The sequence below is a fragment of the Rana temporaria genome, chromosome 1, assembly GCF_905171775.1.
Source record: "Rana temporaria chromosome 1, aRanTem1.1, whole genome shotgun sequence".
Lineage (NCBI taxonomy): Eukaryota > Metazoa > Chordata > Amphibia > Anura > Ranidae > Rana > Rana temporaria.
The window spans coordinates 90,632,736-90,655,907 of NC_053489.1; the positions used below are offsets into that span (position 1 = coordinate 90,632,736).

General features: G+C 40.8%; 1 protein-coding gene across 1 annotated transcript in view; it reads right to left on the reverse strand.

Annotated features, from left to right (window-relative positions):
• Positions 1 to 791: 791 nt before the first annotated feature.
• CWC27 (CWC27 spliceosome associated cyclophilin) overlaps positions 792 to 23,172 on the reverse strand; it is a 220,978-nt gene continuing 198,597 nt past the window's right edge. The window contains exon 14 of the mRNA XM_040340260.1: positions 792 to 1,183. Coding sequence (XP_040196194.1) covers positions 1,021 to 1,183 — 163 coding nt within the window. The 3' untranslated portion in view covers positions 792 to 1,020. The remainder of the gene's footprint in view (positions 1,184 to 23,172) is intronic.

Sequence of the window (23,172 nt, forward strand, 5' to 3'; positions counted from 1 at the left end):
AGCTAGGCAGTTTACAACAAGTTAGCTGTTACTGGGCCGTGACCTGGCAGGGGTCCGGGTTGAGACTGCCACTTGTTCACACACAACGGATCTTGTTCCGATATTCAGCTCCCGGTACGTTAGCTCCTGTCTATCATTGTCTGGAGCGTAAGCGGGCTCCTTCCCCGCAGCAGGCACAGAACTATACTTCCATGCAGCCTGAACTGCTCACATACACACCATGGGTTTGCTGATAGGTGGCCAGGGACTGAAATGGCGTACCCATGCAATCGATATACTATGAGTGCTCAGGTGCCAAATATCTGAACCTCAAATATCTGGACAGGACCTTCTAAATTTTAAACCCAGAATATATGGGAAAGTCTTATCTTCAAAAAGCTAAGCTGGTCATACAAGTGGGAATCTGAGTGACTGAATTTTGTATTCCATTTTTTGCTGAAAGCAAACCAATCAGACATAAAATTGTGGTTTCAAACAAAGAATGGAATGCAAACAGATATCATTGAAATCACCTTGGCAGAACCTGATGGGAAACCTGACAATTTTCAACAAAACTGCCATCATTTTTTTCAGTTGTCAATTTGAGCCGTCAAGCAGTATTGAAGCTGTTAATTTATTATCTAGATTCAATTTTACAATTGACTAATTTGTGGTAATCAAACTCTTGGTTAATACAGTGCTTATTTTCTGGTGATCATATGAGGATGGAAAATGTCTGAAATCGACAGAAAATTGCCATGTGTATGGGGCTTTAGGGTTTGCTTTATCCTTAGTTCTACACTTGTTCTCATAAAAAAAAAAATCAACTCAAGAAGGCATCTTTTACGAAGATAATTTCTTAAAATGACAAAGGGTCATAAGGGTCTATAAGTGTCTTGACTTGACAAAAGTAGAATCATTGTTCTACAACAATCATTTTTAATCATATTTATTTTTCCTGGTAAAATATATTGAAATTACAGAAAGTGGACACGTCCTGCAATCATGGAAAATACAGATCATTAATGTGAATTAAGTCATTCATCTTCTCTCCTTCTTCAGCTTCATCAGTTTTTTGCTTTCCTCTCTTCTCCTCTTATTCACTGGGTTCCTTGGATCGTCTATCTCAAACGTGTCCTCATCTTGCATAGTGGCATCTTTTACCTTCCGACTCTTTTCATCAAACTGGAGTACATGAGACATCCTGAAAGAAGATGTTGATGTTAACATATGGAAAGTACGTGGAACAGATTCCATTATCATTAAGTGAGCAATCATATAAAAATGATAAAGCACAGTGTATGATGGCAGATACAGGATGCTGTAAATTAGGATGAAGGGGTGGTTATCTGTGTTCTGTTCCAGGATTCTGTGACTGGAAAATAAAATGTTGGATAATCCTAAACACTTATGGGGAAACTAAAGTTTGCATAGGTAGATTTGGCTCAAGTACATAGTATACAGAACTTTGGCACCTTCATAAATCTGACAGGCTAAAGGAATCTATTAAACAGTGCAATGGTTTGTGTTTTCCCATAGGAGCTATTAAAAGGCAAACAAGGTAAATGGAATTTCATTCTGTAACCCAAATAAAGAGCAGACAGAGCAAGACTGAGAAATATAAATGTCACAAAAAATAAATCTACTGACTATACTAGTACTTATGTATTAAAGACTGCCCACTGGATTTCACAAGATGACTTGAAAACAATTAGGCAAGCATGAACAATACAGCAAACTGTTTCACTAATAGAAGAGCAGCACCAGCAGTGCCTCTAATGCACATAGGATATAAACACGCACATGTTGATAAAACGCTGTTCGGCAGTGGAATCATTTCCTGTTATCGGACGGGTGTATACACTCACCGGCAACTTTATTATTAGGTACACCTGTTCAATTGCTTGGTTACTCAGCCTATCACATGGCAGAAACTGCATTTATGCAAATACAGTAAATGCATCAATGGCTGCATTTAGGCATCTAAACTTGGTGAAGACGACTTGTTTAAGTGACTTTGAATGTGGCATGGTTGTTGGTGCCAAGTAGGCTGGTCTGAGTATGAATCAGTTTCAAAAACTGCTGATCTACTGGGATTTTCACACACAACCATCTCTATGGTTTAAAGAGAATGGTCTGAAAAAGAGAAAATATCCAGTGAGCAACAGTTATGTGGACCAAAATGCCTCATGATGTCAGAGGAGAATAGGGAGACTGGTACGAGCTAGAAAGTAACTCAAATAACCACTCGTTACAACCAAGGTATGCAAAATACTATCTCTGAACGGACAACACATCAAACCCTAAAGAAGCCAGGCTACAGCAGCAGAAGACCACACCAGGTGCCACTCTGGTCAGCTAAGAACAGGAAACTGAGGCTAAAATTCAGACAGGGTCAATTAAAGAATGGAAAAAGTTCCCCTGTCTGATGAGTCTCAATTTCAGCTGCGACATTCAGATGGTAGGGTCAGAATTTGGCGTAAACATGAAAGCATGGATCCATCCTGCCTTGTATCAACAGTTCAGGCTGGTGGTGGTGGTGCAATGGTGTGGGGAATAGTTTCTTGCACACTTTGGGCCCCTTAGTACCAATTGAGCATTGTTTGAACGCCATGGCCTACCTGAGTATTGTTGCTGACCATGTTCACACCTTTATGACTACAGTGTACCCATTTTCTGATGGCTATTTCCAGCAGGATAATGCACCATGTCACAAAGCTCAAATCATCTCACCATTGGTTTCTTGAAAATAAAAAAAATCTCTGAGGAATGTTTCCAACACCTTGTTGAATCTATGCCAAAAATAACTAAAGGCAGTTCTGAAGGCAACAGGGGGTCCACCCCAGTACTAGCAAGGCGTACCTAAAAAAGTGGCTGGTGAGTGTATAAAATCAGTATGTAGAATATGAAGCAGACCGGAGGTGTAATCAACGGGACTTGCAAAAGGAGGAATTTCAACATGCTTGTATTAATTTAAACGTACGCTACAATAAAATGGCACTGTTAATAAAGCATGAGGCTATGGCAACATGGCGCCTGGACCATCCAATCACACTGAAGTCACATGCCCTGTGATAAAACACATAAGGGCCTGTCCTGGAAGACGTTATGACGATTGAGTGACGTGGAAGTGCGGTAACCCACAGTGTGTTGCGATATTGCACATGATTGCTATTTTTCACAATCAAGCTGGATACATTTGGTGAGATCTCACACCTGTTGCATATAAGTGTGGATTTTTAAATTTGGTTTAACAACATTTTTAAAAGGATAAGCATTATTATAGACTGGTGTCATTTTGGAATATTTACCTTGAAACACTTAGAGGGACATAAGCATGTATTGTGCGGTCGATAAATCCAGGTGAGAGCACATCTGGTGGTGGTAGTGGATACATGGAAAGGATTTAATAATTAAGCACGCATGGTGGATGGTTTAAAAAAAAAAAAAAAACATTGAAGTACTTTGTGTAAATTGTGCATGCAATTTTTTTTGCAAAATTTTGCATGAGCAATAACCTGTCAATGTTTCATCGGGGCGCAGCCCAACTTTCTCAAAAATCGAAAGGTTGCCGAAATGTTGCCATTAATAAAACCACAGTGGAAGTTCTTCCTGTTGCATGTCCTCTAAGTATACCTGATGCCTGCTTAATATTCTACATACTTTTTTCATAGATTGCACCTTGGCCAATATCCCTACAGGTGTGTATGCAGTGGCCCAAGTCTACACAAAGTATTTGTATCAGTGTGACCGTAATATACCCTTAAACAAGCCTGTATTGCATGTTCGGACATTAATTTTTTTCTTTTACCTTGGTAGAGACAGTTTTTGTTAGGATACGCTCACACTGGCGATTTAGGCCGGTGAAAATTATAGTAGCGGGAATCAGAAGATTCCTGCTACTGCTCTGAGTGGCTAGGTGTGGCCATGAGCCCCTGCTCACTATGACAGGTTGGCAGCAGCTGTTTACACAGCCAGCAATTACCTGCAGTGATCTCTGCTGGATGCAAACAAAGTGCATACAGCAGTCGGAAATTGCTGGATGTGCAGAGAAGTGCAAATCGCACCTAGCCGCTCAGAGCCGCAGCAATCAGAAGATTCCTGCCGCTACAATTTGCACCGGTCTAAATCGCCAGTGTGACTGTAGCCTAAATCACTGTTACATCATCACCAGGTGTATACAATTCATGCAAGGGTAGCTGCTGGGAGGACAGCTCCAACTGACAACTCCCTCCAGAACTACATCTCCCAAGGAAGCCTTTTTCCTACACAGTGTGTAGGCAACCCCTAGGAGTCAAGGTAGAAGCACAGATTTTCTGAAAAATAAGTCAATGTATGCACATGGAGAAAGACAGAGGTGCAGGGTAGGGCCAATACCACCGCTTACGATTTCAGTTAACAAAAAAATGTAGGTGAGCACTGGATTTCTGGCAGGTCAACAGGGATTTTTCTGTACAGTGTTTTTAAAGGGATAAAACATGAGGAAATGTGCATCTTATAGAGGTGATGTGCATGTATTTATTTATTTTTTGCCACTGGTCTTCGAGTGGGTATACCAGGATGATGCTTGCAGCTGCAGGCATCATCCCAGTATTGTTTTTTCTTAGAACCGATGGTCAGCTTTGCTGTAAAAGCAATCCCAATTGTTAATTAGCCACTGGATTGCTTTTACAAGCAGTGGGAGAGGTGGTTCCTCCCCTCTACCTCTTTCTGCTGCTTTCTCAGGCTCTCCCATCCCACTGGTAGACCTGAGAGACAAGCTGGCGCTTCTGCCAGCTGACTATAGAGGTAATCAGAGACTGGAACAGCGCCGATTGCCTCTGTGGTGTAAGAAACCAGAAATGATAAGTATACATCACTTTGAGATTCCCCAGATGTAAACAAAACCATTTTTAAATAGGAAAAAACAGAGGAGACCAGACTCTGGTTATTGCTATCAAGGGGGATACTCATATGCCCTGAGAGAACAATTAAAGTGACCCAAAAATAAAAGTGACAATGTAAAAATAATAATGAAGAAAAAATAAACTTTTTTTCTCGTCCCCCTGTGCTCACGCACAAAGGTGAGGGCACACGTTGGTTCTACTGATGTGCAAACAGGAATAACCCCACACATGAGGCATCACCATGAATGGATCGTGGGCAGTAATTCTAGCACCAGACCCCCGTGTAAATCTAAAGTGGCATCCTGTAAAGGCTTTTTAAAGCATTGCCTACAGATAGTAAAATGTACACCGTTTGTCACTGTTGCACAGACGTGCGCAATTTTAAAGCGTGACATGTTTGGTATCCATTTATTTAAAGTAACATCTTCTTTTAGGTTTTACCAAACAATTAGGCATTGGATTATGTTTTTTGTGCATTGAAATGCAAAAAAGTGATTTTTTTCTAAAAAACGGTTTGAAAAACCACTGCGTAAATACTGTGTGACATAAAAAAATTGCAGCACCCACCGTTTTATTTTCTAGAGCCTCTGCTTTAAAAAAATATATATGATGTTTGGCACTTCTAAGTAATTTTCTAGCAAAATATACAGCATTTTACATGCAATTAACCACTTGGCATACCGGCTATTGTACATTGACAGCCACAAGGTGGCTCTACAATGCCGGAAGGATGCCATATAACGTCCTCTGGCCCCTCGGCCGCTGGGGGGCGCTCGCTCATGCCCGCAGCGTCCCTCAGGTGCCAGTGCGCGTACCTGGTGGCCGCGATATCCACCAGCTACCCACCATCGGCAGTTACAGAGCCCAGGGACGTGGATCTCTGTGTGTAAACACAGAGATCCACGTCCTGTCAGGGAGAGGAGACCGATGGCATGTCCCTTGTACATAAAGACACTGATCGGTCACCTCCCCCAGTCAGTCCTATCCCCCCACAGTAAGAATGACTCCCTAGGGAACACATTAACCCCTTGATCGCCCCCTGGTGTTAACCCCTTACCTGCCAGTCACATTTGGAAGCACAATGGGCTAGCCTGTACATGTGCTGTAAGTGCCAAGTTTGTAACTCAAAAGATGTCTTGATATGTGTGATAGGGTATATGACAGTGTTCAGATGGGGTTTATATATATATATATATATATATATATATATATATATATATATATATATATATATATATATATATATATATATACCCCAACAACAAATTTCTTATGTGCTCCTTTTTGATATATAGCATTAAAGGGGTTGTAAAGGTTTGTGTTTTTTCACCTTAATGCATCCTATGCATTAAGGTGAAAAAAAAACACCTGGCAATGACGGGCCCCCCGTTTTACTTACCTGAGCCCGTTCACCTGCTGTGCGCGTCCCCCGATGTCCTCTTCTAAACAGAGTCTGGCCGTTGATTGGCTAGATTGATAGCAGCCATTGGCTTACGCTGCTGTCAATCACATCCAATGATGCAGAGCGCCGGGGGTGAGCGATACAGTCAGCTATAGCCGCCAGCTGTATCACAAGAGCGCGCCCGCAAGCTAACCCCCTTGGGAGAGAGCTTCCCATTAGGAGTTAGCTATTGTGGGGAGGAGCCGAGAAAGCCGCTGAGGGACCCAGAAGACGAGGATCGGGGTCACTCTGTGCAAAACGAACTGCACAGTGAAGGCAAGTATAACATGTTTGTTATTTTAAAAAAAAAAGCCTTACAACCCCTTTAAAAATGGTCTTAGTATAACTTTTAACAAATACAAAAAAATACCCCTCGATGCTGCCAGAAATGCAGTCAGTAAACAGCTTCCTGTGCTGCACTGTTATCAGGGTTTAGATACGCAGTAATCAGTAATATTAGGTGTTACACTTGGCTGTGCACATATGTTGATCAGATTGAACAGAGATTTTCAGGTCCAACACATGCAATGTCATCCCTATAGTAGTTCAGCACAGATGCTAGTTACACGGTTTGCGTTTGCCCTTTATTAGCACACTTCTGTATATGAAATATGTTGAACAACAGGACAGACCTATGAAAAGATATGGAACTTATGTTAAAATTCTATATCCAAATTAAGTTAAGAATACATTGTGTACTTTTGCAAAAAAATAAAAATAAACCTCTGCTTCTTAAACGTTGAGGGTTTCTAAATCCTCAAACAGAAGGAACAATTTAAGATGTGCTGGAAAAGAATGTCTGCACACGCCGCACAATTATCACTGAAATGTGTCTTAATTGGTTTTTGTTTTGGTTAAACAATGGCTGAAAAATTAGCTGGATTTAAGCTGGGAGGCTTTCTTTGGCTTGGTCACTGTGTCACGTTGCCTGGAATCTTCTCCACTAATCCCTACTGCAGTGACACCTACAAATGAGGCAGAGCTGATCAGCTGCAGGCTTCCTCACTGTGAGAACAGCCAAGAACTCCATCATTACTCTTGCAGATGTTCCTCTGCACCGCTGGGGATTCAATGAATGCTTGAAAACACTCGTTTTCTCAATATTTGTAATTAAAAAGAAAAGTATGCACCGGCTTACAGAAAACAGCACCTCACAAAGATATTAAACAGTTATTACGCAGAGGATTACATATGAGCTAGAAAAATGTAAAACACTTTCCTTTAAAGTGATGCTAAACACACACTTCTCTATTTACACTGTCCCTACTAAAAATTAATAATCAATAAACCGTTTTAAATTGTCATACAAATATATATTTGAAATAAAATCTTTGGGCGGATTTATGGCAGTCACACATTATGGCTGTGTCTTGCCTCTCCAGCCTATGTCTTAGAATAATAGGAGGGAGATGAAGCCTCCATTAATCTACATGTGATATCCCACTCTCATTGTGTTTAGCTGGTTAGTGGGCATGGAGGAGGAGGGAGGAAGTGGGCTGTCATTTACCACTGTAGATACACCCACATGTATGACTTTATAGTCACATGGGCTGCTCAGATGTGATAGGGAGGAAATGCTCAGCAAAGAAACTCACTGAAAACGGAATTGGGGACATGCACATTAGGTGGAGGTAGAGAGCAGCAGGATCAACCAGTTTTTTTTGCAGAATACAGAAAACAAATCTCATAGTGACAGTATGAACAGCATGTAATACACCATGTATTAATAATTTTTATGATGTGGGTGACGCTTTAACTAAAGATGCATTTTTAAAATGTCATAGGATGGTGATTTTAGGAGGTCAGTTGGCTTTGTGATACATGCAACATGTCTACGTTACCTTGCTAAAATTACCTTTCAGCACCGGACTTGGTTTGATCAATCTTTTCTTTCTAAACTGTACCACATAGAATCACAGGAGTTAAAGAGGTTGTAAACCTCCCTTTTCAAGTTGTACCTATAAATAAGCCTAGAAGAAGACTTACCTATAGGTACTGTAAATATCTCCTAAACGTGCGCTGTTTAGGAGATATTTACTGTGCCGATGATATCAATGGCGGATGCGCTGTGAACAAACCCCTTCCTTTTGCCATTTCTTCACAAGAGAGAGCCGTGACCGGCGGCTCCCTTGCGCGGGAGTGACGTTACATGGCTCCGGCCAGTCACAGCGACTGAGTCCACAGCCCTGGAAGGAAGAGGGGCGAACATTTGTTTGCAAGCAAGAGTCACATAATGTGCTTACTAGCACATTATGCTTTTACTTTGAAGGGTAAAAAAAAGGAAGTAGGGTTTATTTTATCTTTGTGCTACACCCAAAAAAGAAAGCTTTATTACTTCCAATTTTGGGTGCAGCAAAGAATTCATCATATTATCACTTCTTCAGAAACCTTTTGCATTTTCACACTAGACGCAAGCAAAATTTGAAATAAAACAGTGCAGGTAACTATGTAGAACCTCTCTCCTATGTATTCACAATGCTCAATCCAAACCTACTCCATTATTCATTCCACTAAGTGTAGTAAGACTGCTTTCAAGTAGGTATGATACCTGTGTTTACGATGGGTATAGCAAACACCTCCACCTTAGTATAAACCATCGTTACTGCTCAGTCTCCCCTGTACCGCTAATGTTAGCATGCTGGGAAGGAGAGGATGAAGTGACTCTGCAGCCAAAATCCTTCCTTTTATATACAATGATGATCAAACAATTGATACAATTGTCACTTGCTCTCTATCAGACTTCCTAATCCCCTCAATCATTATCACATTCCCACTCTTTCTGCAAATTCTCCTGCACAGAAGCCCGCAAACAATCTGTGCAGATTTTTTTCACTTTTTAATTTCCTCATTGAGCTCAAGGCATAAGTGCACTACCTGGACTCAAATGCTTTCTTTACCAGCGTCTACCCTCATTGCGCCAATACCCCTGGAATAAAATACTAAGGCTCCATTCACATCATGGCATTCCGTTTTGCTGCCAGAATCGCCCATATTCTGCCCATGATTTGGAAACGTTGCGGGACACACTTGCGATCCCTTTTACTTTGAATGGCACCAAATCGCGGCACGATTTTGCCACGATTGTCGCTTGACAAATTGCGGTACAATCGCGGAAACACAATGGTGGAATGCCCGACACCCAAAAGAAGATCTTGTACTACTTTTGGGCGTCCCGCGATTTTACCGCGATTCATTAAGTGGCAAAATCGTGCCACGATTTGGTGCCATTCAAAGTAACGGGGACTGCTCGCAAAACGGAATGCCATGGTGTAAATGGAGCCTATAAGGTTAAAGAACTGTTCCTAAGTAGCTGAATGGAAAAACAAACAAAGCAATACTAATATTTCCTAAAATGTTATGAATGTCCATTAAAGCTCCCTCTTGTGTCAGTCAAAAAAAAAAAACGTATACATCCATAGTCACACAAGGGTTAAGGGTTCAAAATGTTTTTTTTTTTTACAAGAAATTAATTCAAAATGTTTAACTACCTTTTTGCCGCTTTTTACCTCCCGTACAGTGTCTTGTACACACGCTCGGAATTTCTGACAACAAATGTTCGATGGGAGCTTTTGGTCGGAAATTCCAACCGTATGTAGGCCCCATCGGACATTTGTTGTTGAGCTGGTTCTCAATTTTTCCGACAACAAAATCCGTTCTCGTAAATTCCGATTGTGTGTGGACAATTCTGATGCACAAAATTCCATGCATACTTTCAATCAAGTACGAGACAGAAGCGCTTGGTCTGGTAAAACTAGCGTTCGCAATGACATTGCACATTCGTCACGCTGTAACGAACTGAAAAACATGAGGTTGAAAAGTGCGAATCGTCTCTCACCAAATATCTACTAACACGACTTGTATTGAACTTCCCTTTTATAGTGCCGTCGTACGTGTTTGTCACCGCGTCCTGACGTTCGGAATTTCCGTCTCTATTTGTGGGACCGTGTGTATGCAAGACAAGTTTGAGCCAACATATGTCTGAAATTTTTCCACGGTTTTGTTGTCGGAATGTCCGATCGTCTGTACGCGGCATTAGGACTATGCTACGTGCTTTAAGGAAATGGACAAAATCAGAAACATCCCCATTCTGCAGCTGTCAATCTTACCAGCATAATGGACTCCCTTCCAGGTTCTGCCCTGTTTCACCTCATACAAATTTCTTGTACAGACTACAAAACCATCTCTATACTTTGGCAGTTAGATGTTCTACAACATGCATTCAGCCCAAACATGCCCTCAGCTCCAGATGCTCTTTTAGCCACCAAGACCAACCTCTATATATCTCCTCGCCAGTGTCTCGATACACTGCCCTAAGCCCAACCCCTGGTCTGTGCACATTTTCCACTCTATTTCATGTACCCCATTGCATTCTTGCTACCATTATCTTTCTTCCGAACTGTGGACCTCAATTTTTGTTATACAATTCTGTAATTTGCTCTCCAAACTTATTCTTAAACCCCACTTCTTCAGGTCAATGTATAATATGTTGCTTATTCTCTGATGAGGTTACTTATTCTCTTCTCTTTTTCATGCCTCTTGTAGATTGTAATCTTGTATGGGCAGGGCTCTCATCCATACTGTAGATTGTGTTCTTCCTTATGTTTTGCTATGTGTCTGCACATGTTGTTCATGTGTTTTGTATATATCTAAATTGGTTTCTATTGTATGTAATACACTAAATACCTACAGAGGTGACAGTGCCACATAAATAAATGTGGCATTACAGAGGTTGGAAAAAATTCTGATAGAGATCTTAGTTGACTCAACTATTTCTTTGGAAAAAGCTAACTCTGATAATAGGCATCTTGACAAATACAAGTCATAACTGTTTTATTGTACTGTATCAAACCAATTGACAACAATATTTAAAAAGTAAGATACTCTCTTCTGTGCCCAGGTGCTGCTGCCTCACATTGATGGCTTGTTATGCTATGGGTGACTCTGCCAACAATGGTCCCATGCCGAACACTGGCAAGAGCACCACTTTCCATTATTAGGAAGTCACTTGTGTAAAAATATTGTCCTAAACAAACTGAAATAAGGTTGGCTTTATTCAAACCTGCCCACTTAGGAGAAGAAAATTAAAGTGGAAGTAAACCCTTCAATTTCATAGTTACAAAAACAGTCAACATTCCCGGCATGCCGGAAATGCTAGCTGTCACATTTGTTTGTGCTCTCAACCAAACTGCCAAACCATCCAATGGCTGGTTTCATAACAGGTCACATGTACAGCATCATGGCAGTTGCAGATTAAACAGAGGTCAAGATGGGCGCTTCCTTGGCTAAAAACGATAGGAGGGTTTACTTCCACTTTAAGTTTTGATTTAGAACAGAACGCCCAACATGTATTTATTGTATACCTAATATGCAATATTATAATACTAATGGATTTCTGCCCAGAACTCATACATTTAACATTTCCCTTTTGTAACAAAACAAACACAATGAATAGTTTCAACAGCTTTTTCGTAATTTCTTCACCTGTTTGCCTTTCAACATATTTGGCTCACTAAGTTTTTTTTTAAACAAAACAGCTATTGTGATTTTCAGCACAACTCTGATTTGTACAACTCCATAAATCATAGGTTTCACTGTGCTAAAGGCAAGACTACGATGTCCAATGAAATCACAAAATATACACAAAAGCAGAAAATCATTTATTGAAAAACAAATATTAAAAGGTATATAATGAAGTTAGAGCATTTCTATATTTTAAATATTAATTGACTGCAAAAAGTATTTTGAAAGTGGATATCCAGGCAAAAATCGAAATCTAAGGATATGAAATACATCCTACAATTATGGCCACATTACTTAAAAATGCACAGTTCAGCATTTTTAACCTCAGATCATGGGTGCTCTCAACCTGTGGCCCTCCAGCTGCTGCAGTACTACACGTCCCATGATGCATTGCAAAGCAGAAAGTTACAAGCATGACTCCCAAAGGCAGAGGCATGATGGGAATTGTAGTTCAACGACAGCTGGAGGGCCACAGGCCATGCCTTAGATCATAAGAAACCCACCCATTAAATAGGCGACTATATATTTGTTATTTTTAAAGAAAAAAATCAATCATTTTAAGTCACCTCTCTTTGCACGGCCCGTGATTAGACAAAAAAGGAGCAGCAGCACAATAATAAGTGCTCTCCCCACCTGTAAACATGTTAGAATGACAGTACAATGCAAAGCAAGAGAGCCCTGGCTAGCTTACTCGCTGTCTCTTTTGCAGGGCAGCACGAAAAGTTAATATTAAGACCGATACACAAGCTATATTAAAATATGTATTTTATTACTCCTTTAACAAATTTATAAGCGAGTTCCCTATTTTTCTAGAACTTCTTTACATATTTTGTTTTTTACATCTAAGGGGTATATGTATAAAGCAGTGAAATTTACATCCACCCAACATTATTAAATGGTTAATCTGCAGTGAATATTTAGTGAATGTCACATTTACATGGAATAGAGGGTTTTGGTACCATCATACTCAAATATCCTGCTACATGAGAAAATATATCCAGAAAAGTTTGTTGTTCCAACCACTAAACAATAAGCTGGTTATTAATAACAAGTGACACAACTTGGGAAAAGAGGATGCTCAATTATAAGAATATCAAACGTCACAATAAATTTTTATTATTTATTAAAAGTATCATGAAATTGTTATACAAACCATATGATAAACAATTTGTTTAAAAACAAGTAAATTGTTGCAGCAATATTGGGTAATCTGGGTCGCTGGAGTTCCCACATTGAAATATACTGATGGTCAGGTATGATGTTTCCCTATATATTTCGCCAAATTGGCTTCATCAGGGGTTACACTGTGACCATAAATTAGTATAGGGCAGCCAGCTCTATCAAAAAAATCGAAACAGGTAAACAGATGACACAAACAAGAAAACATGTAATGCAATTTTCCATATGCATATAGATATGTGCTGACCAGTCGCCCCAAAGAGCACCTCTTTGGGCGACTGGTCAGCACATATCTATATTCATAAGGAAAATTGCATTACGTGTTTTTTACAAAAATAAAAAATAAACTTTATTCGGAGCAATCTGATGGCCTTAACGTGGAAGAAAAGCCTATGTTTACCTATTCTTAAAAAACATTCCCTACACTAGGTAGACTAGCCTGGCTAACCTATATAAAAAAAATATGTTTGCATCTACCTATTTTGAATTCACTTTGCAGGGGAGAGAAGGGAGCGCCAACAATAGCAGAGCCATGGGAGCCTATGAGTGATGTCATGGGTCCCAGAATTCCCAGCTGTTGTTGAGTGCTCCCTGAGCCAGAGCTGAAGGATTGAGTAATCAGATTAAAAATAGGAAATACACACATTTTTTATACAGGTTAGGTAGGATAGGTAGGGGGAGGGAACAATTTTAAAAACATAGACTTAAGCCTGGTACACAACCACTGGGTCAAAAAAAATAATAATAATTTGGCAGCTCTGGTCGGAGCCGCTGTTCTAACGATCCGACATTTGTGCATCAATCCCCCTGCTGTTCTTTTGCGTTCTGACAGGGGGACAGGACAGCCCCTCAGCTAGAACACTCCAGTCAGCAAGGAGTTGGTCAGCTGCTGGTTTTCCAGCATGCTTGTCCGACAGACAGCCTGTCTGTTGGAAAGGCCGCCATACACATTAGCCAAATGTCGGACAGTTTTTATTGAACCGGCCGATGTCGCCCAACATTTGGCCAGTGTGTACTAGGCCTTAGCCTTTTGTTCCTATTGCTAATCGCAGAATTAGGAAATAGATTGATTTGCATTTAGCCAATGCTAGAAACTAAACACTGTCTGTAGACAATATGATCAGAAGACTCAGGTGGATCCAAGAACGGCAATGCCCCACAGTTGTTTGAATCTCACCGTCATGACTAAAACAAATGTATCACTTTTTTTACAATCATTTATGAAGTCCCTAGTTACCTTATGAAGAATACCTTGGGGGGGGGGGGGGGGGGGGGGGGGGGGGGGATACTATAATTTATGTTTTTGATTTTTTTTAATAGAACAGGAAATTCCATGGTTGTAAAGAGATACAAGAAACCGGCATGTTAATCCAACTTGCCAAAACGCGTATGAAAATACAACGTCGGTTGGAGCTGACCCAACATAAAATGTAAACATAAACCTCCAAATGAGAAATCTCTATTTATGTGTCTAGATCAGCCTTTCTCAGCCTTTTAAATACATAGGAATCCCTGAAATTACTTTCCGAACAACTCATGGTACATCAGTGCGATAGTCAGTGGGAATATTTGCCCTTACACTTGTGGTCATTAGGAGGGATTACCCCCTTAGGCCGCGTACACACGGTCGTTCCAAACCGATGAGAATGGTCCGACGGGCCATTTCCATCGGTTCACCGCTGAAGTGGCCTGATGGTCTGATGGTCTGATGTGCGTACACACCATAGTTCCAAAAACCGATCGGGTCAGAACGCGGTGACGTCAAACACACAACGTGCTGAATAAAACGAAGTTCAATGCTTCCAAGCATGCGTCGACTTGATTCTGAGCATGCGCGGGTTTTGAACCGATGCTTTCTGTACGAACCATCGGTTTGGACCGATCGGGCAGCAGTCCATTGGTTCAATTTTAAAGCATGTTTTAAAATTTTGGACCGAAGGACAACAGACCGATGGGCTATACACACGGTCGGTTTGGACCGATGAAACTGAACCTCGGTCCATTCTCATTGGTTTTATCCGACCGCGTGTACGCGCCCCTACAGATAGCTAAAAATTTCAATGGTGTCAGTAGAAACTTATATGAAAGGCAGAAATTGCTCATTGCTCTAGAAACCCCTAGCAACCTCTGGAGGAACCCTGGTTTAGAAACCCTGATGTAGACACATGCAAACAGTCTGCCATTAGTATATCCATTCCTCCATTTTAACACCTTACACATAATGCCTATCGAAAAGCAACACCTTTAATATAAATGTATTTAAATGTTTGTATTGACTTCTCTGGCTTTGTGCCCTCTCTACACGATTACTTACATTACCACATTCTAATTGGCTACCAGTGTTAACACCTCCCACTTAGACCCCTTTCACACTGTGCCGTCCATAGAGTCGGCGGTAAAACGCCACTATTTTAACCATCGGATTTTAGGCGCATTTCGGCCGCTAGTGGGGCACTTTTGACCCCCGCTAGCTGCCGAGAAAGGGTGTAAAAGGGGTCTAAAGCTGAAAAACATCTGCGTAGCCATTGTTTGGGAAAAAAATAAATCCAACTTTGCACTTTTTGTCCAGGGTTTGCTTTTTTATAAGGCTTCATTTCCATGGACGTTTTTTCAGCCACTTTTCTGAGCATTTTTTGCAGCTTAAAAACGGCTCTCCATGTTAGTCTATGGCCTCATGCCCACCATGACGTTTTTGAGCTGTAGATGGAGCCGTTTTTAAGCTGCAAAAAAAAAACAGGACCAGTGCGTTCTGAAGCTCCAGCGTTAGAGCTGTAAAAACGCCAGACATTAAAAAAAAGCTAAAAAACGCGCAAAAACGCTACTGTGGCATTTTTGAGCTCCAGCGTTTTATCAGCAAAAATTTCTTGGGTCACTGTAGCCTCTGTAAACACAGAAAATTCCCAGGAGTGCTTAATAACATGGACAGGCTTTTTTAAACTGTAAAAAACGCTCAGAAAAGTGGCTGTAAAAACGTCCATGGAAATGAAGCCTAAAGGGTGAGAAAGAATTAAAAATAATCCTTTATTTTCAGTACAATAGAAAACTGAATAGTACTTGAGACTTACATTGTGGCTTGGATTTGACATCAGGTCATTTAGGGTAAATACAACTGAAACCTTTCTACTGCCTATATGACACTTTGACAGACACATTGATGTCCTAGACTGCTGAATTGGCATCACTTTAATTCCAAAACTTTTTTTCCCCTCTTTTATGATAAAATGTCTGTAAATTGTTTTCCAGAAGACGGACTTCCAGATGGATCTATTTTGGTTGTGATAATAAAGGAGGAGTGGCATGCTGCCAGAGAACTGGAGCAGGACTAAAGCAGAGCAAAAAACAGTTAAGATTATATCCTTCAACACTTTTCCAAAAGCACCTGACAGCATAAAGTTCTTACACCTCAGTCTAGTACTGCTGCTGACCAGAATATTGTCTACTGATGACAACAATGTGCAACATCTGTATGTTCATGAGGAACTATGAATTCCAGCAAATAAGCTGCCCAATAAACTGGACCAATTCTTAATATGCAATCTGCAGGCATAAAATGATCAGCGAATCATTTTGGCTTGGGTTTGCAGTTAGTCATAAGGATCGTTGCCTGATTCAGCCAGATAGGATGAGAATATTATTGGCTAAAACTATACTGTTTCTGAATCAAGGCCAACGTTTGTTTTTGAGGAAGCAAAATACACCTTCCAATGGCTTGCTTGAAGGATAACTGTCACAGGAGAAAAACTGAGAATTCCTCTGATGACTTACTTTTTGAAATGGTATCTGATTGCATGTCGTAAAAATTCCATATTCTGAGTCAACAAGTATTCAGCTGATAAAGTAAGCATGAAGTCCTAATATGCATGCTTGTTTTAGGTTAGTGACGCAAAAACTGCTATAGTCAGAAGGTCAGTATGGTAACCAAGCCTCCAAACAAGGTGGAGGTGAGGCCCCACTGAGTGCTGGCGATTCTCGATTGCATGCTGCAGTTGCGGATGTAAGTTGGACGCAAAGATCCCCCCCCATATAATTGTTTTATTTATTTTCAACCCAATTTATTATGTTTCCCTCCCCTATACCCCATTATTAATATTGGTAAATACCCAGTTAAGTATATATCTTCTTTTTCTAGATAAACGCCATGGTTTTTTTCTCCTGATGAGCGGTTAGTAGACCGCGAAACGCGTAGAGCAACAACATTTTCACCATCATTGAATACCATGGATCAATTTACATGATTTTAATAACAGATTTAATTCATTTAGTATGTACCATTGTGGTATTTACTTTTGCTTCTTTTTTTTTTTTTCCCATTCCCTATAAGGATTTTCTAGACCAACAAGGCATTTGTCATATATTGGTTGTGTGTACAATGTTATCATTTGTTAACTGTTTGTAACTGTAAAATCGTTTTTATATGCAACTGCGGATCACTTTGTATTCTGAATTCTATGTGACTCAAATGTTATTATTAAGAGGCTGTATGTGGCTGCAGTGGCTCAACGCGATTGGCACTGCGCTGACAAGCCATTCACCTCTGCAGCTAGGGGTTCGGATCCCGGTCTCAGCTACATGTGAATTGAGTTTGGTGGTCTCAGCACGGCTCCCGGTGGGTGTGCTATGCGAGGTAAGTCTGCGCTTAGTACGCCCACCCCCCTCCCACAAAAACCACCACACTTACACGCACTCGAAATTGGGTTAACATTCACGTACTTTGACCATGCGGTCTCTAAAAAGAGAGGCGAAGGACTAACGGGGCTGGTTGAGCGGGCTAGATCCTCTCACTCCCTTATAGGGAGTCCCTCTGCCCCGTTGGGCTTCAAAGCGGAGCAGGTAGGGCGGGCTGTGTGGGAGGACCCCCTCACACACCCACTATTGCCACCCGGGGCATGGAGAAAGGTGGCAGATTGCCTCTGGGGGAGGCCTGCCTACTCCCAACTCCTGCAGTCCGGCTCCTCTCTCGAGTACACGCACAAAATACACTTTAAAAAAAAAAAAAAAGAGGCTGTATGCCCATAAAATGCTATATGAGTTCTTATAAATAAAAAACAGAAAACATGATCCTACCAGTCGCTCGACTTCCTATTCTTATATTGTACTGCTGTGTGTTGCATTTAAAGTCCCACCTTTGTCATTCCCCCTTTCTCCCACTTTTACAATGATACTCGGGATGCAGGCATTACCCCTTTGTTTCTAGCCTCATTTAAAATCCTACAAAATCTTTATTTTATAAGGTGAGTATATGTTTTATGAAATTAGGATAACCTTTTGATTTTTACATGGTTACATTCTCCTTGATTGTCATTCATTTATAATAATGAAACAAATTTCTTTAAAGCAATTGTAAAGGTAAATGTAAAAATAAAAAATAAGTAACACCACACATCTCTATACTTACCTGCTCTATGCAATAGAATTGCACAGAGCGGCCACGAACCTCCTCTATTCTGGTGCTCCTGGCCCCTCCTCTCTATCCAATGCCTCCATGGGAAGATGCTTCCCATGGGGGCACTCATGCGTGCTTGCTTCCAAGCCCTGCTGCTGCATCCATTGACAGACAGCGGGACCTGGCTCGCCCCGTCACTGGCTTTGGATTGACATTGGTACTCCAGCAAAGCCAGCAAGATCCAGAAGGGGTGAGAAGAGCTTCAAACGCAGCGCTGGATGAAATGAGGGCTCAAGCAAGTAATAAGGGCGGCGAGGGGGGGGGGGGTGTCGATGCCTACACATTTTTTTCCTTCATGCAAGGAATGCATGAAAGAGGTTGAAAAAGGTTCAGATTTTTTTTAAATGAAAATAACAAACATGTTATACTTACAGTTGTGCTCATACATTTACATACCCTGGCAGAATTTATGATTGGCCACTTTTCAGAGAATATGAATGAGAACACAAAAACTTTTCTTTCACTCATGGTTAGTGTTTGGCTGAAGCCATTTATTATCAATCAACCATGTTTACTATTTTTAAATCATAATGATAACAGAAACTAGTCAAATTACCCTGATCAAAAGTTTACATACCCCAGTTCTTAATACTGTGTATGGCCCCCTTTAACCTCCCTGGCAGTATTCCAGAGTCTAGCTCGGGGTGAATTTCTCATACCAAAAGCGGTAACCCCGAGCCAGACTCGGGATCGCATTGCAGGATACAGGGGAAGTTACTTACCTTGTCCCTGGATCCTGCGATGTCTCACCGCTGTGTGCGCACGGTCATCTTGCTCGATTCACACTGGTGACTGCCAAGCTCCGTTCCCTGCGAGCAGCACGACGCACGGGGGGAGGAGTTCGGCGGCAAATTAAAAAAATGAAAAACGCAGTATAGATACAGTATACTGTAATCTTACAGATTACAGTACTGTATCAAATAATTACATATCCCCTTTTGTCCCTAGTGGTCTGTCCACATGCAGTGGACATGCATGCAGTTTTACATTATAAAAACTGTTCTTTCTGCCTGGAAACTGGAGAATGTCCATAGCAACCAAAGTGTCCGTTTATGTCAAAAGTGGTTTTAGACCAGCTAGAAAACAGCGATAATAAATTAGAATCACTTGCAGAATTGAGCGATAGCGATTTGTGAAAGTAATGACAGCGACAATTCTGCATCTGAGCAAATTTCAGCGTTTATTCTGCTGTAGCCAATGACAAGCAGACTTGGCCTTGGGATTGATCAATCCCATGACCAAGTTTTTTATGACAAAACATGTCGGGGGATGGCTGTGCGGCAACCGTCTGAAGTGAACGTGTGACGTATAAAGGTCGATCAAGGAAGCGGAGATCCAGGAAGGAACAGCAGGGAGGTGGTGAGTGATCAGTGGACATCTTGGGTCCGCCGCGACCAATATACTCGGTTTTCGGTTCATCTCTGAACAAAGTTTGCTGTGCAGTGTAATGCTCTATTTTTTGAGATTCATTGAATTGGTTGGAACTGGGATTATCACCTACCAGTGAGGTTTTTTTGTACACGTTTACACACCGAACACAAGAGTGTAAGGCAATTTGAGTTGGTGAGTTTTGCATCTGAAGGGAGAGGATTCACTGACACCGGGTGTGGCGGAAGATTGGAAGCTATTATCATTATTTTTTCACAAACCTACTTGATGTGATATATGGACTTATATTTAATTAATATTCAAACACATTTATAGATATTTTTGGGAATTTGTGCACATATTCACTTTTGTCACATGGTGATATTTATGGACATTATTTTTGAATACCTGTGAAAACGGATATTTCATCTTACATTGTTTACAGCGCTGCTTATATTTTATTACACTAACCCTTCCCTATGCCATTCAAAAAGCTTAAAAATGTATTTTTTGGCTGGAGCTACACTTAAAAAATGAACCTGTTCCAACTTATAAACAGATTCAACTTAATAAAAACCTACAGACCCCCATCTTGATTGTAACCCAGGGACCGCCTGAATTAAACACATTTCAGTTAGCGTGTTCAATGCTTTTTCCCTGTATCATTCCATTTTATTACACAGAAATTCATTACTGAACTTATTTGTTTTGGTTTCTTTGTATGTATGGATTGCATGGGTTGTTACCGGCGTGTGGTGAACATTTCATGTCAATAGCACCTTTAAAAATATATTTACCCAGAAAAATGGTGACATGCTCAATACTTTTTACCCGCTGTATAAGATTTTTTTCACACAAATAGAGCTTTCTTTTGGTGGTATTTGAGCAACCGAAAATGAAAAAATAAAAACATTTTGCTTTCTGCTATAAAAAATATCAAATAAAAAAAAAAACGTCTTCATAAATTTGGGCCAAAATGTATTCTACTACAGCTCTTTGGTAAACAGTCCCAATAAGTGTCTATTGATTGGTTTGTGTGAAATTTATAGCATCTGGTATATATATACTGGAATTTTTTTTTATTTTTTTTATACTACTAATGGCGGTGATCAGTGACTTTAGACTGCAATAATGTGGCGGCAAATCTGACACTGAGTGGGAACTGATTAACTACCAGTGACACCAATACAGTGATCAGTGATAATACTATAAACTATCAATGTACTAATGACATTGACTGGGAAGCAGTTAACATCTCGGGAAATCAAAGGGTTAAATGTGTGCCTAACAATGTGTAATATGTGCTGCTTTTTACTAAATAATTTTTGATTCTTATCTCTTCTTTGCAGGGATAACAGAGATCAATCCTTCTGTACAGACAATTAACACAGGCCTCTAGGCTGTGATTGGACACAGCCAATCAGCAGGTCCCAGCAATGAATCACTGGCCGGGACCTGTTGACAAACTCCTGCTGTGTACCACTACAGCGAGTGTCGGCTAGCGTCATAAGCCCAGAAAACAGGCAGCAAAGTACCAGTACATTGCGGGTGGGTGGACCGGAAGTAAAGTGATTGTAAACATTTACATGTCATACTCACCCGCTATGTGCAATGGTTTCGAACACAACAGCCCCAATTCTCCTCTTCTCGGACCCCCCCCCCCGCTGAGAGCTCACCATAGCAAGCCACAGGTTAACTCTCACATAGACACACCTGGCCCTGACCCCAGATCCCTCTTCGCTGGCTGTGATTGAGAGCAGCAGAAGCTAATAGCTCCTGCTGCTGTGTCTGAGCCTATGCAAAGGAGGAGAACTTATAAAGCTGCTGCTCTCGTGCACATCGCTGAATCGGGGTCAGGCTTGTGAGAAGGCAGAGCTGAAGCCTTTGATACTTTGTGAACCAGGAAAAACAAAATGGTGCAGCACTCAAAACAGTGTAAACCTTTGCAGGTATAAGACGGTGCTGTGGACAAGGCTTATTGTCCGGAACGCATGAGCCCATTTGAATTTTTTAACTCTCTCATGTACTAATAAAATGGATTAGGGATCACTGGAGTCACTGGAGTTACAGCAACTTTTCTTTTTACTTTTGGAAATTTGTTTACCCATAAAAATTAGAGGTGCCTGTTGTAAGAATCCCCATGGCATATTAAATGGTTTCTCCCAGCTATCAGTTTTTGCTGATAATGTAGAGAAAATATAAATGAAGACATGAAAAAATAAAGTCATATACCAAATCCTATTATTTTAAATACAAGTCTCAGCAAACATCTACATACATACATTATATATATATATATATATATATATATATATATATATATATATATATATATATATATATACACACACACACACACACACACACATATATATGTATATATTGTATTATTATCATGGATTGCAGCATACTAATTATGACCAAAAAGCAGTGGACAGAAAGAAAAAAAAAAAAAGAAAAAAAAAAGGAGGCTACTCAACACAATGTTTGTAATGTAATGAGGATATAGGACCACTCAGCCTCCATTATTTTGGCACGGGTGAGGTCACTCAGATGTCAAACCCCCCACATGAACTGTAATTTATACATATGTAATGCTTAGACAGTATTTGTGTCTGTCTACTCCCTTATCAAGACACAAAATAGCCAACACTTAAGATATTTCAGCTTCTGCTGTTACAGATTCACTTTGCAAGTTTTTCATATGACAAATACTCTTGGCGTTTTTTTTTTCTAGAGCTGAAAGCATTTAGTCAAGATAGGGTATGCCCCCAGTGACAACTGCCCTTAAGCACATGCCCACAGATGTCTCCAATGGCACATTATTTTATGCACCTTATCTCAAATGATTTGCTTATTATTCTCTTTAAAATTTTGTAATTGAAAGTTTTAAAGCTGTTTTTTTATTATTGGATTAAAGTGGAGTTCTACCTATTTTCCACAACTGCGATCTATCTCATGGCATGTGAGAATGTCCTTACAGATCCCAGAGTGGTTCCGTTTCCGGGGGGAGTGGTTTAGGCATGGAGGAGTGAGGAGGCGAGTGAGGAGCCCTTAGCGAGAGCACCGTATGCACCCGACAGCAGACCGGCAAAGCGGAGCAAGATACCCCAGCAAGAGCGGCGTTTGTCGGCACATGTCGCGCCGTGGAAGGAGACCAGGAAGGAGTTCCAGTGCTCCAAGTACACTAACCCACTCGTACATCACCCGCTACCTCAGGGCAAAGACGGACGCTGTACTGCAGACTGAAGCAGACACGGGGACCAACGCCAGCGAGAGAGACAGCCCGGAGACAGCAGCTGTACACGTCATGGCTGGGAGGAGGGATTCGCTACCAGAGGTATCCTCTATAGCAG